We start from the raw sequence: 17,779 nt of genomic DNA, 5'->3' as shown, positions 1-17,779 counted from the left end.
AGTAAAAATGGTAATGAGTAATGAGTTACACACACAGAGCCAATGAAGCATTTCAGAGAACTGAGACACCCTACACACTCGCACCCATCAACGGCAACAGTAACCGGAAACAACGTAGGTGTGTGACTTACGGAAGTCGGAAGTCCGTGGCATCTACCCCATTGGCATAAAGCGTACCCAATTTGGCCGTTGATAATGAGCTGTGTCGTGATTACTTTATCATTTAGCAACCTCCATCCATCCATTTTCTATAGCGCGTGTCCCTATTATTGGGGTAAGATGTGGCAGGGCACACCCATGGACTGGCCACCAGCCAATCGCAGGGCACGTATAAACAAACAAGCATTCACACATAGGCGCAACTGAGAGTCTTTAGTTACCGTAACCAATACATTCTTGAAGTCTCTGAAGAAAACCCATAGAGCCCAAGTTCAAATCCAAACCTTTAGAACTGTGAGGGAGACATCCTGTACTACTGTACTCAGGATGAACCCATTACATTTTTGTCCAATCAAGTTGAAGATTCCAAAGACTAAATGGCATAGAGTTGGTCTGAATGACGCTGTACAGTTTGGTGCCAATTCTAATTAGGCTTGTTCATCTTCATTGGAGTTCTGTTCTATGTTCTTTCAGCGGGACCTTTTGCACTGTAGACTAAAAGGAGACATTTGGGGGGGGGGGGGGGGTTGTGTTGCTATATCCGGCACTAATTCATGCTGCTTGGCACGCCAGCATGTCGAGGTAATGATGAATTTATTTTCACTTGTATGGATGTGATTGTGAGGAGCCAGAAGGAGATTCATCCCAAAGAAAAAAGGCAAAGGAATGCATTCAGCCGGTGCACACAAGACCCCTCAATGAGTAAAATGAGCCTGATCCTTGGGCTTACGTGCGTGTGTTCAGTGATTTGTTGGAGGGATTTGCTGGGCTTTAGCGCGCGGACGCCTTACCGGAAGAGCGTCCTTTAGATGCGGCCGTCGCTGCGCCTTCGTTGTGAGATTGCGACTACTTTCCAATCCCTGAAGGCGTGGCAGATTCGGTGTTATTGAGCTCATTATCATCGATAGCAGATGATGATACAGCAGTGGGTGGAGAGGAACTTTTGGAGGCAGCAGCTGGTATGTCACATCGAACGTTTGTGGCTAGACAGCAGTTTACTACCGAGCTCCCACAAGGTCATAGCTCCCGCTCTCATTGGTCCTTTTGAGTCACACAGCATGCATGACATCATGGTAAAGGACTATATATCTATAGTGTTATGAAGTTGCTGATAAAAAAAAAAAAAGAAGCTTCCCTGAAAAAGCATCTGTGAAACACCCACCACCTGGCCCACAGAGAGCATCATGTCGAGTGGAACCGAGAGCTGACAGGCGTGGGCTCGCACCGCGTTCCCGCAGAAGCCAGATTTATGTTTCATCATACGCCCGCGCTGCCTAACTCCATAAAAAGCAAATAAACTTTTCACCAGCAATGGCAGAATAAGAACAGAGATGCCTAATGAGCAAATTAAAGGGTCATAAATACGAGCCCTCAAATGTGAAATTTGAGGGCACAAGATTTGGGTCTGTTCCGTTATTCCACATTGCTCCACACCTTTCTACTAGATTCTCTTGAAACATGATAGTCAACAAGGTGGTTGTGAAATCTGGAGTCAAAGTTCCTTTTCAGTGCTCTACCGGTCACAACAGATCCCCTTCACACTTCTGAGGATGAATTATTTATTTTCAAAGTGGCGCAAGCTGTCGAAGGAACATATTTGTTTTCCCCTTAAGTAAGATTGCCAGGAACACGGTCTTTGTCAGTGCTTGACAGGGCACAGTTCTACAACAAATGATCATCAGGTCAACATGAACATGGCTCTTCAATCATATAGATTCAAAAAAAGTACAAGGGTAACTGTTACTGCTAATTGTCCACTATCCAAAACACATCCTGTATGTCCACTGATGGCTGAGGAAGTCAAAAATCGAATTAGAATCTTAAATCGATGAGTTTCTTTTCAGTGCTCTCGTAGTCCACATCTTTGAACTTTCTGAAATTGTTGTAGTATGTCAGCAGAGTTTTCAACTGATCTTCAAACTTTTAGGGATACTACATGACCACAATGCATGTTAGCTAGGGCAAGATTGCCAGGAACGTGGTGGTCTTCGACAGGGCGCAGTTCTGAACCAATATTCGTTGGACTTGAAAGACTTATTCTGACATATTCAAAGAAGATGAGACCAAGACCCTCTTCTTGAGACTAAGACCGATATCTAGAACTACAACAACTAGCTACCACTATCTTCAAGTTGACTATGTCACAACAACAATCCTATCGATTTTAAAGGTCATACAGCTTTCAGACAGCAAAAGGGAACCCTGATAATTGGGTGACGTTGAGGTTGTCATCGCAATTGCTTTCAGCACAAAAGGTTGCGGGGGGGAAAGCGCTTTTCAGGTGTTGAACGCCACACTTCAGTCATTGCGGCCTACCCTTTCACACAGTCATGTCGCAGATGCGATTCTATGCCCAAAGAAAATTGTCGGGTTGACTTCATCCGACAGAAAAAAAGCTGAAAAATGCAAGAGTTCTCTTCAACAAAGCAAGCATGATTCCACCCTATGGAAAATGATGGCAGTGTCACGCATCAAGAATGTGTGCAGCAATGCTGCCGCAGTGTCACATCGCTAAGATCGTAAGATGAGGCATGTGCACAGTGAGTGGCGTTGGCTGCGGTCGCTGCGGTTTGGGCCGCTCTGGTCGCTTCGCAGATGCAGTCTGGCATCGCTTCGTGTGATTTCACAGCGGCCTCAGAACCAAGAGCGCCCGAACCCGCCCCCATCTATCTCGGTCGCATGCGAACGCCCTCCCCTTAGGCTGCGTCTGCCAGCTTCTATCGGGCACAATCACTCATATTGAATGTGATTCATTTGGAGTGAGCTGATGTATTAAACGCTTTTCAAGCGAAATCTAAATTCTATCATCCCATTATGTTTGTCAAAATGGCTTCATGCCACACCGATTTTATCCTGCACCTGTGCCAAATGTTTAGTCAATGTGTTCCATGTGGGAATCCCAAGAACTTGAAGGCAAAATGTGTTGTTTTATGAAGCCGCTGGTAAAGGGGAGGAGTTTGCTACTGGTGCCAGATGGACAAAATCAGGCCTGGACATGAAAATGAGGAGCAGGTGAAGTGGCAAAGTGAAGAGTATGAAGTGCAGACAGTTTTTTTTGGGGGGGGGGGGGGGGGGGTAGTCTTGAGCTGTTAAGGCATGAAGGAGGAATCTGTCAGGGGCTACATCAACAAGAATCCAAACAGCACTAGATTACAAGAGACAAGGCGTGTCTGCTTGCGCATAATAGACCGTGTTTGCTTTATGATAGAGATTATTTATGTCTCTTCAAGGTATGCGGGGCATCTGTCGCAAAAGCAGGCATGTGTGTGTGTGTGTGTGTGTGTGTTTGTGTGTGTGTGTGTGGCCTTTGGGAATCAAACATCTTTTGATGTTGCTGACACCTGTTCTCCTGCTTTTACAGTGCCTGGAGCCGTGCAAGGAATCCTGGGACCTGAAGGAAAACCAGTGCCAGGATCTATGCGAGGTATATCACTAGCAGACACACACAGTAGTTGTTTTGCCTTATTGACACCGTAAGGAATAGTCAGGAGTAGAGCTGTAGCATTTAATCGAATAACTCACATAATTGGATTACAAAAAAGGTTGAAGTAAACTTTCTGCCTCGAAGCTTTGCAGGAATCTTTTTTCCGTGGGGACTGATGCTACTGCAGTCGCACGCACAACTCAATATAGAGTTGGCGTGATGACAGAGAAAGTCAAAAAAAATCTGGGATCATTTTACTTTTAACAAGGAAGATCAAATACAGTTGGTACCACAACAGCACATCTACGTTCGCCAACATGAGGAAACGTATCGACGTTAACTGATTTAATATAGCCTACCATCGCTAGTTAGAACCTATTGTAATGTCCCCACAAGGTGCATTTTGAATCACTTTATTGAGCAGATGGTAATAATACAAACACGTAATAAGTTTCATTATTACGTATTCATCACGAGCTGCCGATGGCCACAATTCACTCAACATGTGGATTAGCTAACGGGTTAGCCAGTTAACAGCAGACTCTCGCTTGCTGACGCCCACGTCACAAGCCCCGCCTTTTAAAGCCATACACACTCAAAAATATTGCAAGCTCCTATTGTGTAAAAAAAAAAAGCCTGTACTGCACATGTACATTAAAGTGTGTTCAATAATTCAAAAATATATATTTTTGGACAGATTATGCGATTAATCAGTTGAACAGTTGATAGAATACTCAATTCTTAAAATATATGTTAGCTGCAGTCCCAGACCCACCTCCATTAAGGGGAAATCTGCAATATAGAGATACCATAAAAAAAAAAAAACTTTATGTAGTTTAAACTGCCACATACTATAAACACATTTAAACTGATTAAAACACACTTTAAATGCACTGTAGCCATATTTGAATAAAAAAAAATCGAATTGCAAATTTGCATGCATGCTGTGGCCGGCAGCAGCTCCTGCACGAGTGCGTTTATTGTGTTTGACCGTTTTCCCGCCAAACCAAGCACCGCCCAACAGAAAACTGTAATGTGCCGTGGTGTCTCTCCTTTCCCATATGCGAGGGCATTACAGTAAGAATACTGTAACAACCAATAAGAAAACAGCCGCTTAAAAAAGGTTGGAATTTTCAATGTTTGCAAACAATCACAGACCTCCTATAGTGCATTATGAACATGGAATAATTTAAATGTGGAATAATTCCCTGGTACGCTTCGACTACGACAATTTAAATCAATTAAGAAGCCAAAGACTGTGACTAGCAACTAGTTGACTTCACACTAGTAAGCCAGTATAGGAAATAGGAAATATTAATGAATTCCAGTGGCTCTGAAGTTGAATTTTTTTTTCATTTTTTTTTTTTTTACTTTTTGGATGTGATGTAAAGGTTTGATTTATACAAATGATATCTTAAAGTCTAAATGGAAGTTGTTTACTCATCCTTCCATTGAAATTCAATGCAAACAAGAAGATCCCTGACAGGTTTCTTCCCTCCTCCTCCTCCCCCACAGCCCCTCTTTCCCAAGAAGCACTACGAGTGCCTCACCAGCTGCGAGTTCCTCAAGTCCATCGAGGGTGTGAAGCAGGGCGACTGTCCCGCCCCGGAGAAGGCCAGCGGCTTTGCGGCGGCCTGCGTGGAAAGCTGCGAGGAGGACGGCGAGTGCTCGGCCGTCAAGAAATGCTGCTCCAATGGCTGCGGCCACACCTGTCAGCTCCCCAAGAACCTGTACAAAGGTAAGCGGAAGCAAACAAATTAAGCATTTATGCGACTTTGGAATTTTTTATCTTGTGATTAAAACGTTTTTTGTTTTGTTTTTGTTTTTATTATCCATACAGTGTGTAGTGTGTTTTTTTTTTTACACTTAATAAACACTCAGCGAACCCAATAAAAGTTGAACGAACACCCTACATGAAATAGATTGTTGTCTGACAGGGAAACTAAGTTTTGAGGTTGAATCTTAGCTCTGGACTTCCTGTATGTAGCCTAAGTATATGTGTGCGTCTGTGAAGAAAGAGAATAGAGTAGATTAGAGGCCAGAATTTGGCAAAATGTGGTCATCTGTAGTCCTGAATATTACTGGATGAGCCGAAAGTCAACACGTGTTATTATTCATCTCCAGCATATTGCTCCAACAGTTGAGTTGTGCCACTTGAGTGGGCTGAAATAAGCTGTTGTGTTGTGTGAGGGTGCTGAGTTGTTAACTGAAACACCATCGCACATCCGCTCTTCAGCACGTTGTTGGCGTCGGTCGCTCAAGGCCAAAACAGAGTGCAGCAGACAACGAGTCCGCATCGATTTTTGACGGCGGCTGCCATGGCCTGCTTTAAATCACACTGCGGCAATAGTACACACATAGTCACTGTGCTCAGTAATGACCGGCAAGTGCACGCAATCTGGAATGCGAGCGTATGGACGGACGCAGATGGTGGAAAGATCCTGAGAGAGAGAGAGACTCCAGTGGTGGATGTCATGCCCCGAAAGGTGAACAAAATGTTAATGTGGAAAGATGAAAAGAGCGCTAACCTTGGAGCATTCCACTGACCCGGTCAATGAAAACCATCCAATGTTTTTTGGAGGCCTTCACATACAGGCCCGCCGCCTATGCCGTCATTGAAGGGAGCGCGTGACAGCTCGCTGTCGCCGCCGCGTTTACACAAAATTACGCCAACATTACGCTCCGACGTTCCACTGAAATTGTTCTTGTGGCCTCTCTGTGTCAAAGGTCTAATTAGTCGCCTATGGTTTAAAGGGTATAATTGTTTCTATGTGTGCACAAGCGGGTGATGTGTATGCGTGTGCAGTCATTGCCATGATGATCCGTGATGCTGGAAGCTATTAGCAAACACAAGCAGAGTGAAATGGAGCGTTTCCCCCGGTGAGATCACTCTCAGATGTGTCCAAGTGTGTCTGAGCATCTCGGGACCCCCAAGGGGTTTGTGATAAGCAACAAAGCTCATGTTTGTATAGAAAAGAATATCATAATATTTTGCCAACGATACAGTAAGTGTGTAGTAATTGATGTACAGTACTGTACTGGAACAAAAAAAAAAAACATTGATAATTCAGGATCTATGCTACTACTGTTCGAAAATAGCTCCGTATAAAGTTTGCTATAACGTGACTTAAATGTACCAAATAAGCCTTCTACCTGCTTTTTTTTTTGCAGACTTATTGGGAGTTATAAGTATTCTAACAAAATTGTGACAATGCTAGCAGATCAATTTGCTGTAGTTTAGTCCATTTCAAAGGAAAGTAGACTAAATGCTAACATGCTAACAGTTGGTATGCTGAACTATTTAAATAATAACCAGAGTAAAGAAAGCACAAAGTAGATCAATATTGATTTTACATCTTGCCTTGCACAATTACAAATTACAGCATTCCCACACTGAGAATTGATAAAATGCTAACTTAGTAGTTGGTATGCTAGCATAAAATGAAAGTAACATATAAAAAAGTTGTTTGGGAGCTTTATTTATTTAGACATTTTAGTCTCCAATGAGACATTTTGACAGTTGTTTTTATTGATTTAAAATACAGAACACAATTTATCGAATAATGACAAATGACCATTCAGAGCTTGTATTGAACCAGGTATTAAAAAATGAAAGTACTTTGATTTATGATTGTGAATTTGTACCATTACTTTTGCCTCCTTAAAAAGTGGGAGGCAATATGTACAAACTGGTGTACTTCGGATTCCGTCCCTCAAATTAAAGCTGAATTGCAGCAGTTACAGCGTGACTTCATGGCGTCAGTCCACGTTCCCAAAACATGCATGGTTGGTTAATTGAAGACTCTCTAAATGGTCGTTTTCCTATACTGTATGTTTGCTGCAATTGGCTAGCGACCAGTCCAGGTTATACACCTCAGGGTGGAGCTCTAATGAAGAAACGTGGGACAGAAAATTGATGGATGGATCATTTTAACAGAGCGCCATTACACTTTTAATCTCACACACCCTCTGAAGGACTTGGTGCATGCACCACAGTTTAGTCATCCGCGCCCTATACTGATACAAGCCGAATGATCATCTCTCACGTCAATGTGACGATGAAAAATGGAGCGTAAAATGTAGACGTCAAAATGATTAAATTGAATGTAATCTAATGAAAGTTAATTAGCCTAACTGCCATCCTCCGCCTACGTAGTGTTTTTCTTCCACTGTCCGTGATTAGCGCAGTCCTAACGACAGCTTGCGTGTTAGCGGTGGAAATGATTATTTCTGGCACGATGAAGACATGAATGGACCCCCCCACCCCCACACCCAAATGGCACTTGGACAGGAGGGTTACGTCATGGTGCCTGGAGTAAGCATGCGGGGCCATTGAAAGATGAACGCTGTGTGATTCTTGGGAGTGAGCCCGACTCGCAAGTTATCTTTGGAAGGCGCAAAGCTGCAAGAAAGTGCATTTGATACCCTCCCATATTTTGCGGAAGAAGCCAGGCAGCGGGCGCAGATGTGCGCTGGTGTGGTTTCGTGTGTCTGCACCAGGACTTGGGTGACTTTGTGAGAAGATGAGCTAAGGCGGAGGGGAAGGGAGGAATGCTGCGGTTAGCCAGGCGCACGTCGTGGCGCAGGAAATGTGACACGTCGGTCCGCTGGCGCACACAAACACACACAAGCCGCCGAGCTGTGAAACCGCAGTGCAATGACCCCCAGCTGTACGCATGTACGATGCTGTTATCACACGGACTAAACAAAAGACTCCACATGCCGCTCAAGGGGCCCTTTCTTCATATTCCAGCATGTTCATCCAATCCCCTTTTATGAGTTGCAATTAGATGAAATGCTGTGAAGTCAAAACGCCGTCTTGATCACACTGCCCACCAACAAGCGCTGCGGTAGCCTCAAGCGTGTCTTGGACGCCAGTGGTCCAATATAACGTTCTAAAGTGCTTGGCAGCTTATTGACGAAGCGGTCCAATCCCCATTTCATTATCACCGAAGCCGACGCTCCTGTCTTCTACTTAATGGCAGCGAATTCAGTCTTGGAGGAGCATTAGGCTGACCTCCTGCACTTAATAATGCTCACATTTTCTGTGCAGAGCCTTTGCAAGAGTGAATGCAAGCGCAGTGATGCAAGGGGACATGCATGTGAGCAGCTGCTATACACACCACTGTGGCCAGAAATTTCACAATTTGTCACAGTCTAGAGCATAGGTCTCAAACCCCGGTCCTCGAGGGCCGCTGCCTTGCATGTTTTAGAGGTTTCCCTTCTCCGGCACACCTGATTCAAAGGAGCAAGCAAGGTCTGCAGATACCTGATAATGATCGTGATCATTTGATTCAGGTGTGTTGGAGGGAGACCTCTAAAACATGCAGGGCTGCGGCCCTCGAGGAACGGAGTTTGAGACCTAAGGTCTAGGACTACAAGGTAGTGCCTACTCGTCTCAGCATGGCTCTACTTGGTGTGGAAATGCAGGTAGAACGGAGTACTAAGTGTGTCAAGCTGACACTATATAAGTGGTGTAACCTGGGTCCCCCACCCCCAGGCTGTATAAGGAGGTGGCTAATCCAGGTCCAGAAAGTAAAAACCCTGCCACAGTTTGGATTTAGCTAAAGATGTTTCTACTCAACCAGCAGGTAAACAAGCTCGTTTAGCTGTCAAGGTGGAAAATCCAGGTCCTCGGTTGAGTAGAAGTATGTGTGGCGTAAGCCAAACTGCGGCAGGGTTTTTACTTTCTGGACCTGGATTTGCCACCTCTGGCCGTAGACCAGTACTTAACCACAGGCCATTTAATCAGAGGTCGCACAGAGCGATTGAACAAAATTAACTTTACTAAATCAGTCTGAAATCAGGTCCATCATCTGCTTGAGCCTCTGTCAAAATGCTCATCTCAGTCACATATGGGAAAAAAGGGAGCCCACAAGTGTGCAAAAATGAGTAAAAATATCAAAGATGTCTGGAGAGCTTCTTCGAAAAGGGGTACAGGCCCAATCATGAGACAGAAGAAGGTTCCAAGATCCATCTCAGCAGTCCTACTTAGTCTGCTCTGTGTAATATCTTGTGACAGGCTCGTAAATGAGGCAATGAAGCCATCAAATCTCCTTTGACACATGCACCTGGCATTCAAAAGCAAGCTTGAAGAGTTTTCTGAAAGGAAAAAAAGATTTTTTTCTCATATTATTGATGACGTGGTCCAGTCCATATCCCTCCCATCCTCTACTTCATGGCAGCAAACTCAGTCTTGGGTGATTCTAAGGCTGATCGCCTGCTTATGATAACGCTCACGTTTACTGCACACAGTGTGAGCATTAGCAAGGCTGAATGCAGTGATGCAAGTGAGCAGCTGCTAAAACACCACTGCGGCCAGAAAAGCCTCTGGACAGAGGTGCTACCAGGTACTCCTGATTCATCTCAGCGTGGCTCTACTTGCTAATGAAAAGCAGGTACTACCAGGCACTGTTTCTAGTACAGGGTTTGCTGTGGGTCGAGCTGGTACCAAATATTGTTGGTATAAACCACAGTTCGTTGCCGCTCGTTGGTCGAACAGATTTGTGTTCATCATTGTAACATTTGAGGATACAAAGCCAGACAAATCAATAGCTCAGTTTCCCCCCAGATAAAATCGGTGTCCTTACCGTGACCAATATGCAGAGAATTGAATACAGGAAACCATCATTCTACTTTGTTGTCTGTTAATCGTTCTGACTGATGCACTCAATGCGTTTTTTTGCACTTTCTGATGTAACGTTCCAAAGTGCTTGTCAGCTTATTGACCAAGTAGGCCAATCACTATCTCATTATCATTACTCCCATCTTCTACTCCAGAGGCAGTAAATTCAGTCTTGGATGAGCATTAGTCTGGCCTCCTGCACTTAATAAAGCTCACACACACATCCACTCTTCGGCTTCATCTCAAAGGCCGATTGCAAAGTGCAGTGACGCGAGTGAACTTTGACGTTCGCAGCTACTAAAACACACCGCTGCGGCCAAAAGTGTCACAATGTGTCACAGTCAAGAGAAGAAGTTGTTGACCCTCAGCGTGGATCCCAACTATTGTAGTGAGATCATGTCTCGTTCTCAAATGTCCGTGCTGCGTTTTATGTATTTTCGAAGTACGTTTTGTGCAAAAGAATAAAACGCAACGTTAACTTCCAGACCGCTGTGCTTACTGGCGTGTCTTCCGCAGGAGTCCCGCTGAAGCCGAGGAAGGAGCTGGTGTTTGCAGAGCTGTCCTCGGGTCAGCTGGAGATCCGCTGGTCCTCCAAGTTCAACATCTCGGTGGAACCTGTTCTCTATGTGGTGCAGCGGCGCTGGAACTTTGGCATTCACCCCAGCGAGGATGATGCTACTCAGTGGGAGACGGTCGCACAGGTAGGTCAACTACACGGCTGAAACAGTAATGCCTTACATATTTGTGGTTCAATATTCAACCAATACGGATCTGTCAAATTCAGGTCCAGAAAGTAAAACCCTGCCAGAGCCTGGCTTTAGCCACAGGTGATTCTACTCCAGCGGCAGGTAAACAAGATCCCTGTAGCTTGTTTATCTGCTAAACCAATGGGGTTGCTTCCATAGCAAAGCCTTTCCAACTTTTCAGTCCCCCTTCATTAGGGTTCCAGTGCCAGTGGTAAGCTTCAGACCAAATGCGAATGGGAAAAAAGTAATATTTAGTTGGCTGTTTAATCGTTAAGTATTCTTTGCCATTGACTGGTGACTAATCCATGATGTACCCAGCCACTCGTCCCAAATCAGGTGGGATAGGTCCCAGGTCCCCCGTGACCCTAATGAGGATTAGAAAATAGATGGACGGACAAACTTGTTCAAGTTTGACTGAGCTGAACTGAACTGCGAGTAGCGAACTGCAATTTTTTCTTTAGTGAGTCACCGTGCTGCAGCTGTGAAAGTGCAGCACTGCGCTGACAGACGTCTCCACACAGTTGCCCATTCCTCAAAGTCACCCCTTCTTTTGAAAGTTTCGGTTAGGAGAAACACGCGGATGACTGATGTGGCAGCAAACTCACACAGGGGCTCTGACCCGGCACGAACCCTGACCCCTGCCGTTCTCTCTCTCCCCATCTGTCCCTCAGACTGCCGAGGAGCGGGTCCAACTGGGTGACATCAGAGCCAGCAGATGGTACCAGTTCAGAGTGGCCGCGGTCAACGTGCACGGGACCCGCGGCTTCACTGCGCCAAGCAAACACTTCCGCTCCACTAGAGGTGTGTACTTACATGTGCATGTGTGTTTGTGTGTACTTGTTGTGTGGCCTTACGCACTAAAGTGTCAGTTCCTGCTCGCTTGACACCCACTGACCTCCATTTGTTGTCCTTAAGACCTCGGAGCAGGTGGAGCTTACGGATTGATTTACCTGCATGTGCAAACGTACGTGTTCTGATTTGTTTAGATCGTCATCAAATTGCTTTTTCTAATCAAAACGTGTTTTTTTAAATACTCGATAGGTTAAAAAGGCACAAACATTCTGAAGTACGGCTGCACAATCTGTACACGCGACTGATTTATTGTTGATTTGACGTTTAAGCCTCCACTGGATAAAAATGAATACATAGGTTGCCAAATGCAAACTGTACTGGATCTCATAAGGTTATGCAGTTGTACCTAATGCTGTGGCCAATGAGATGAAAAAAATTCAAAGTGAAACTAAATACACTCAATTGAGTGCTCAAAACCTTTCATTTGAGTGCAACCAAATTCAATTACAGGAGGGGTTTCCCCCATCCCGCTTCTTCACAGTCATGCATAAATGTAATATGTCTAAATTAGACGGGATATTTCAGCTCCAAACTAATTTAAGTGTAGTCTTGGCTCCCGGAGAAAGTGACGTAACTTTTTGCAGTTGCTGTAGATTTTTGCTACAGATTAGCGTCATGTCGCTGCCACTAAACAAGTTTGTTTGACATGTTGGCAGGGCTATGCACTGAATACTTCATGTAGATTAGCGTATCGCACTGTGAGTTAAAATCTGTGTTGTCAACCTAAAATTCATTAAGACAAAAATGTTGAACAGTGGGACGCTTATGGGACGCTTACAAGAACCTGGTGAAAACTGGAATGCCGCAATGTGAAAAAAGACTTGGGTTAGTAATGTGAAGTGGTTGGTTTGATGTTCTGAGTTCCGATCTTGACTCCAGCCTTACTCTATGGAGTCTTAGTTTCTAGTATTTTGCAGTTTAAACTATTAGTACAGGCAATTATAAACGTTTTTTTAGGGGGCAGCATCAACTATTTGCGGTATTTTGCAACAAGGCCTAGTCCCTATCCCTTGTGATTATTTTAAATTTAGCAATTAATGGAAATAAATGAATGTCCCTATCCTTTATAGAGACTCTGTTCCAAAGACAAGTACATATGTGTCTGGTATTACATGCGTGTTGACCCGTACTGTCAATCCTTCATCATGCATGTGCTCCCTAGAGCGTTGTGGATGGCGCACCGACAGAGCGCGGCACCAGGTGGGAAAAAGGGAATCCGCTCGAGGGAATAGAAAGCAATCCCCAATCAGGCCAATCAGTGGCAGGACATTGATAGATTGATGGGAGCTGTCATGGCTCTGATGAGTTCCCGGACGTTCGGTCACAGCGTCGCTATTTACATAGCCTGCCCTGTATCATCTGATTGCAATTTCGTCCCTGCTATACTTTTTGTTAGGGCAATTTGTAAGAAGGGGAGGCTTATTTGTCTTGCGCGGCCAACGTCAGCTGGTATGCAGAACCCATGTGTCCGAATGTGTGTGTGTGTTCTTAGCGGCTTAAATGTTTTTCAGGTGGGAGAGGGAAAGAGAAAAAGAGAGAGGAGTGATTTTCTCATTATCCCTTGCTCTGGTGCCTGGCAAGTGGCCCTGCCGCTCTCTCTCTCTTGCTCTCTCTCTCTTTCTTTCTGACATCAGAAGCAAGGAGCAGCACGGCAGCAGTCTTTTATACAGTACTTGAAAGCGATACTTTTGGAGTGATAAAATAGTAGTACAGTATATTAATAGGAAATACCTTGTAGCATATTACTTGAAGTCTGACATTTGCTGTATTTAAGTATCTGAAGTATTTTCTGAGATTAAACGTATTGGTCTACAAATCTGCATGTTGGCTAATGAGTTAGCTAGCGCACATTAGCATCTGCCGAAACAAGCTCGTGATAACACTGATGATTTGACCTCACTGGACTAATAAAAAATCTTTTAACTTTTTGATGTGCTACTTCCGGTTGGACTTGGAGTTTTTGTATGCTAATATTTCTGTCACTTGAGAGATACGCAAGAAAGCTAATTCTTTCTGTCAGAAATGTTTTTCACTCCAGTGGTCAAATAGCATTCCTGGAAATATTGTAGCACTGTACGATAATATGATATATGCCGTAGTGTGATATAAAAATGTCTGCAGTATTATATGACCCTCTATTTTTTTTTTTATATTACTTTGATGTGTGAGGTTAGCTATGTTGCTACACATATGAGAGTCCAAAACAATAACATACGCCATTTTATTACATGTACACATCATCCGTGTGCCTCACTCTCCTGGCATGACTAATCAATTTATGCTCAATCTGTGAATTTTTGTGTGAGTGACTTTAGACGTCCTACACCGCAGATGCAACACTAACACTTTATGAATAATAAATGAAGGCTAGTCTAACCGTAGCAACACTAACACAAATACTCGTTGACGGCACTGCTAGGGGAGTATGTATGTAAACAACATTGTGAGTTACACCACATTACAATTTACAACTCTCTTTCTCAATGAGCCTCAGTTTGGCAAATATTGAACTATTCATCAAAAAAGAAGCTTCAAGCTTTTTAGTGCCACCCCCATCTGAAGTTTATTCTTACACTAGACCAGAGCTTCTCAAATAGGGGGGCACCTCAGCCAACAGGTTTTTATTTACTTTTTTTGTTGTTGCCATACTAGATTAAAATTTAACTGCACATCCACAACAGTAGGTGGCAGTGGCACTCTCATTGTCCATTGTTTAGGACATTTAGTGGAGTAAAAGTGAAAGTAGCAAGAAATATATATATATTTTTTTAAAAGAAGTAGGGTACAGACAGTGAAAATTCTGCATGAGCACATTGATTAAGTATTTGTATACTGTTACATTACAAGACTGCTGGAAAGTGGCTCCGCCTCTTTCTCTCTGACATCATAAGCAAGCTGCAGCACAGCAGCAGGAGCGCATCGAATCTGCTCGCGCATTCTCCACAACGCTCCGATGCCGATGCCAAAGCTGACCGCCATGTGTTTGTTAACCCGTGACCGCTTGGCTGTCGTAGCCGTGATATGACATCTGTCATAACATCTCACAACGCATTGTCAGCGGAGGGCTAATTACTTTACATAGTGTCATACCAGTCACCCCTCCGCTCCTCAGCCAAAGTGGTGAAAGGCGTTCTGGCTGCAAACGCACTCCACCTTAAAGTAGACTCGCCCGAAAGAACCTTGGCGTCTTAAATGTCTGCAGATGTGTGAGATTTGTCACCCCCGTGACAGCGTTTGTTTCTTTGTCCTCCAGACCCGTCTGCCCCGCCACGCCCGAGCAGCCTGCGTGTCACCAACGTGACGCAGGGAGATGAAGGCCTGGTGACAGTTCGTCTCAACTGGAGCTTGCCAGAGGAGCCCGACATTCCTATACATCACTACAAAGTATTCTGGAGCTGGACCGTGCCCACCAAGTCGACGGTTCCGTCCAAGAAGAGGAGGAGAAAGACCACCAACGGGGTAAACGCGCCCTCCCAGTCTTTCTCCCCCCTCTTCGTTTTCCGCTTTACAGCATTATCTCACTCAAGGTCCCCTCCTCGGGATTCTCCAATGTTGCATGCGAAGCCATCAATCACAAACAGAGTCAGCTATTCTGTTTGTTGCTTTTCCTTCCTCAGATTGATTGAAGAACCCTTCAGCACAGTTATGCTTTGAAGCAGGACACATTAATTCTGATTCATACAGTATTTCCACTAAGATACATTATTGGGTCGTTATTAACTGTACTTTAGACACAGACTCAGGATGCTAAAAATTGCTCGGGGACTTTATTTATGTCTACTGGCAGCCAACCCTTCTGTTGCTCATAGTGTCTGTTCCTGTGGCTTTATTACATGTAAGCATTTTAGTCACACTTACAACAAATGAGTACAAATTATAAACAGATAGTTTTTTTTAAAGATAATGTGTTTATGATTGCCGTATCCACTAGGCTGTGAATAGATGAAGACAGTAAAAAGTGTGGGATGAAAAAAGGCTACATTTTCGGAATGTAGCCTCAAAATGTCACTGATGTGAAAGGGTCCATATTTTCGTGAGTCCTGCTGCGTTGGGCCGGGGGCGCGGGCCGTGTTGGGGCGGGGGGCGCTCCTGCTCCTGGGTTTGCTCTCCGGCCGGTGGCCCTGGCGGGGCCCGGGGGTCGTCCTTTGGCGCTGCCACGGCCTGGGGGGCCCTGAGGTGTTGCGCTTGCTCTGTTCCGGCGGGGGTCGTCGGCTCCCCTCTTTGGTGGAGATTTTCATGCATGCCAGATCCACCACACCAGCATCTACCGAAACTCAGACACAATCTGTTTCCTCCTCAGGTTATTGAATCGGTGGAGGCTGGTGTCTGCGGATCTCACGCGGCTTCGTCTGTCCTTCCTTCCTTTTCTCGGTCTCTCCTTTGGTCTCTTGAGGCCTCCCTGATTTTATGTTTTTTGGATTTGTTGGGGTCTGGATGTTTCTTGGGCTGGGGAGGAGTTCTGGTGGGGGGTGTCTGGTCGGTGCTGGATTTCGCCTTCCTTGGTTTTCTTCGGTCCCCTCGGGTCTCCTGGTGTTCGGTTTAGGTGAACGGTATGAGATTTTTTCTAATAGGTTTTCTGGTGAGCTAACAAATACACGCACGCACGCACGCACACACGCACATACACATACTCACCCACACACACACACAAAAAAAAAATATATATATATATATATGTATATATATATATATGTGTATATATATATATATATATATTTAAAAAAAAAAAAAAAAAAAAAAAAAAAGAGCAATGATGATGACATTTCCGAATGAACAATACTGAGCTCTTAAAGAAAAGAGAAAAAAAATAAAATAAAAAAAAGTAAAAAGTGTGGGATGAAAAAAGGCTACATTTTCGGAATGTAGCCTCAAAATGTCACTGATGTGAAAGGGTCCATATTTTCTTCATATGGATTGGTGGTTGATGCTAGTTTGCTACACCAACCAACCACATGTTGATCAAGTAAAAAGGCATCCTTGTTGTTAATGCCAAAGCGTGAGTGGTAATCGAGTTCAAGCTGTAGCTGTCATTGTGGAGTGGTAAAGTTGACTAGTCGACTAGTCCATTAAACCCCTAAAGTTAGCCATATTTAAAGTTAGTCATCTTGAAGCAATTGCTAGCATTGCAGATTGGTTGACTAGATGACTAGCCCTTTCAACCCCTAAAAGTAACTAGTTGACTAGTCCTTTTATCCCCCTAAAGTTAACTAGTTGACTTGAAGCAATACCCATCATTGTGGAGTGGTTAAGTTGACTAGTCGACTTATCCAATCAACCCCAAACGGTGGCAAGTTGACTAGTCCGTTAAACCCCAAAAGTTGACTGGTTAATTTAACATGTAAATTTAACTAGTCGACTTGAAGCTATAGCCATCAGTGTGGAGTGGTTACGTTGATTAATCGACTAGTCCATTCAACCCCTAAAATTAACTAGTCCATTCAGCCCCTAGTAGAGACGGAATGCTATCATAAACAGAGGACACCCTGTAATCTGTTCCAGTGTCAAAGTGTTGCTGTAAAATACGTAAGAAACAAGAAAACACGAGTGGGGAATCCAGGGAATCCTTGGTTTATGATGATACCATCCATCCATCCATTTCCTTAACCGTTTATTCTTCATACCGACGTATGAAATTTCAAGGCTACGAATGGCACACAATTGACTAGTTTGTGTCGCGCCATAAGAATATGTGGTTAGTTCCGGCTGTACTTAGCGTTTTTCATCTGATTGTCTTATATTTATGGCTAAAAGTGTTTTTTTCTTTTTATACAAATACTGTGAGAGACTACGGCGAGTTTCAACCTATAGGTGCAAGCGGCCAAAGGAATGAAACTCCATTGTAAACTGTACTCTTCATCAATTAGGCCTTGCAAAGATGACTTGGTCACCCACCCCAAAAAAATTAGACATTCTTTACTCATATGACAGCACATTCTTTCATCTATTGTGTCTGTCACTGTGGAAGTTTTTGTG

At 44.1% G+C, this 17,779-nt stretch overlaps 1 protein-coding gene across 1 annotated transcript in view; it reads left to right on the top strand.

The window, feature by feature from the left end:
• anos1 (anosmin 1) overlaps nucleotides 1–17,779 on the top strand; it is a 62,145-nt gene that overhangs the window by 29,217 nt on the left and 15,149 nt on the right. The window contains exons 3-7 of the mRNA XM_086091630.1: nucleotides 3,521–3,583; nucleotides 5,099–5,321; nucleotides 10,725–10,909; nucleotides 11,626–11,755; nucleotides 15,060–15,265. Coding sequence (XP_085947756.1) covers nucleotides 3,521–3,583; nucleotides 5,099–5,321; nucleotides 10,725–10,909; nucleotides 11,626–11,755; nucleotides 15,060–15,265 — 807 coding nt within the window. The remainder of the gene's footprint in view (nucleotides 1–3,520; nucleotides 3,584–5,098; nucleotides 5,322–10,724; nucleotides 10,910–11,625; nucleotides 11,756–15,059; nucleotides 15,266–17,779) is intronic.

The sequence above is a fragment of the Leptonotus elevatus genome, chromosome 12 (assembly GCF_054856555.1).
Source record: "Leptonotus elevatus isolate MCC_2025b chromosome 12, RoL_Lele_1.0, whole genome shotgun sequence".
Lineage (NCBI taxonomy): Eukaryota > Metazoa > Chordata > Actinopteri > Syngnathiformes > Syngnathidae > Leptonotus > Leptonotus elevatus.
The sequence above is the reverse complement of the archived record's forward strand: the minus strand, read 5'-3'. Positions and strand labels throughout refer to the sequence as shown.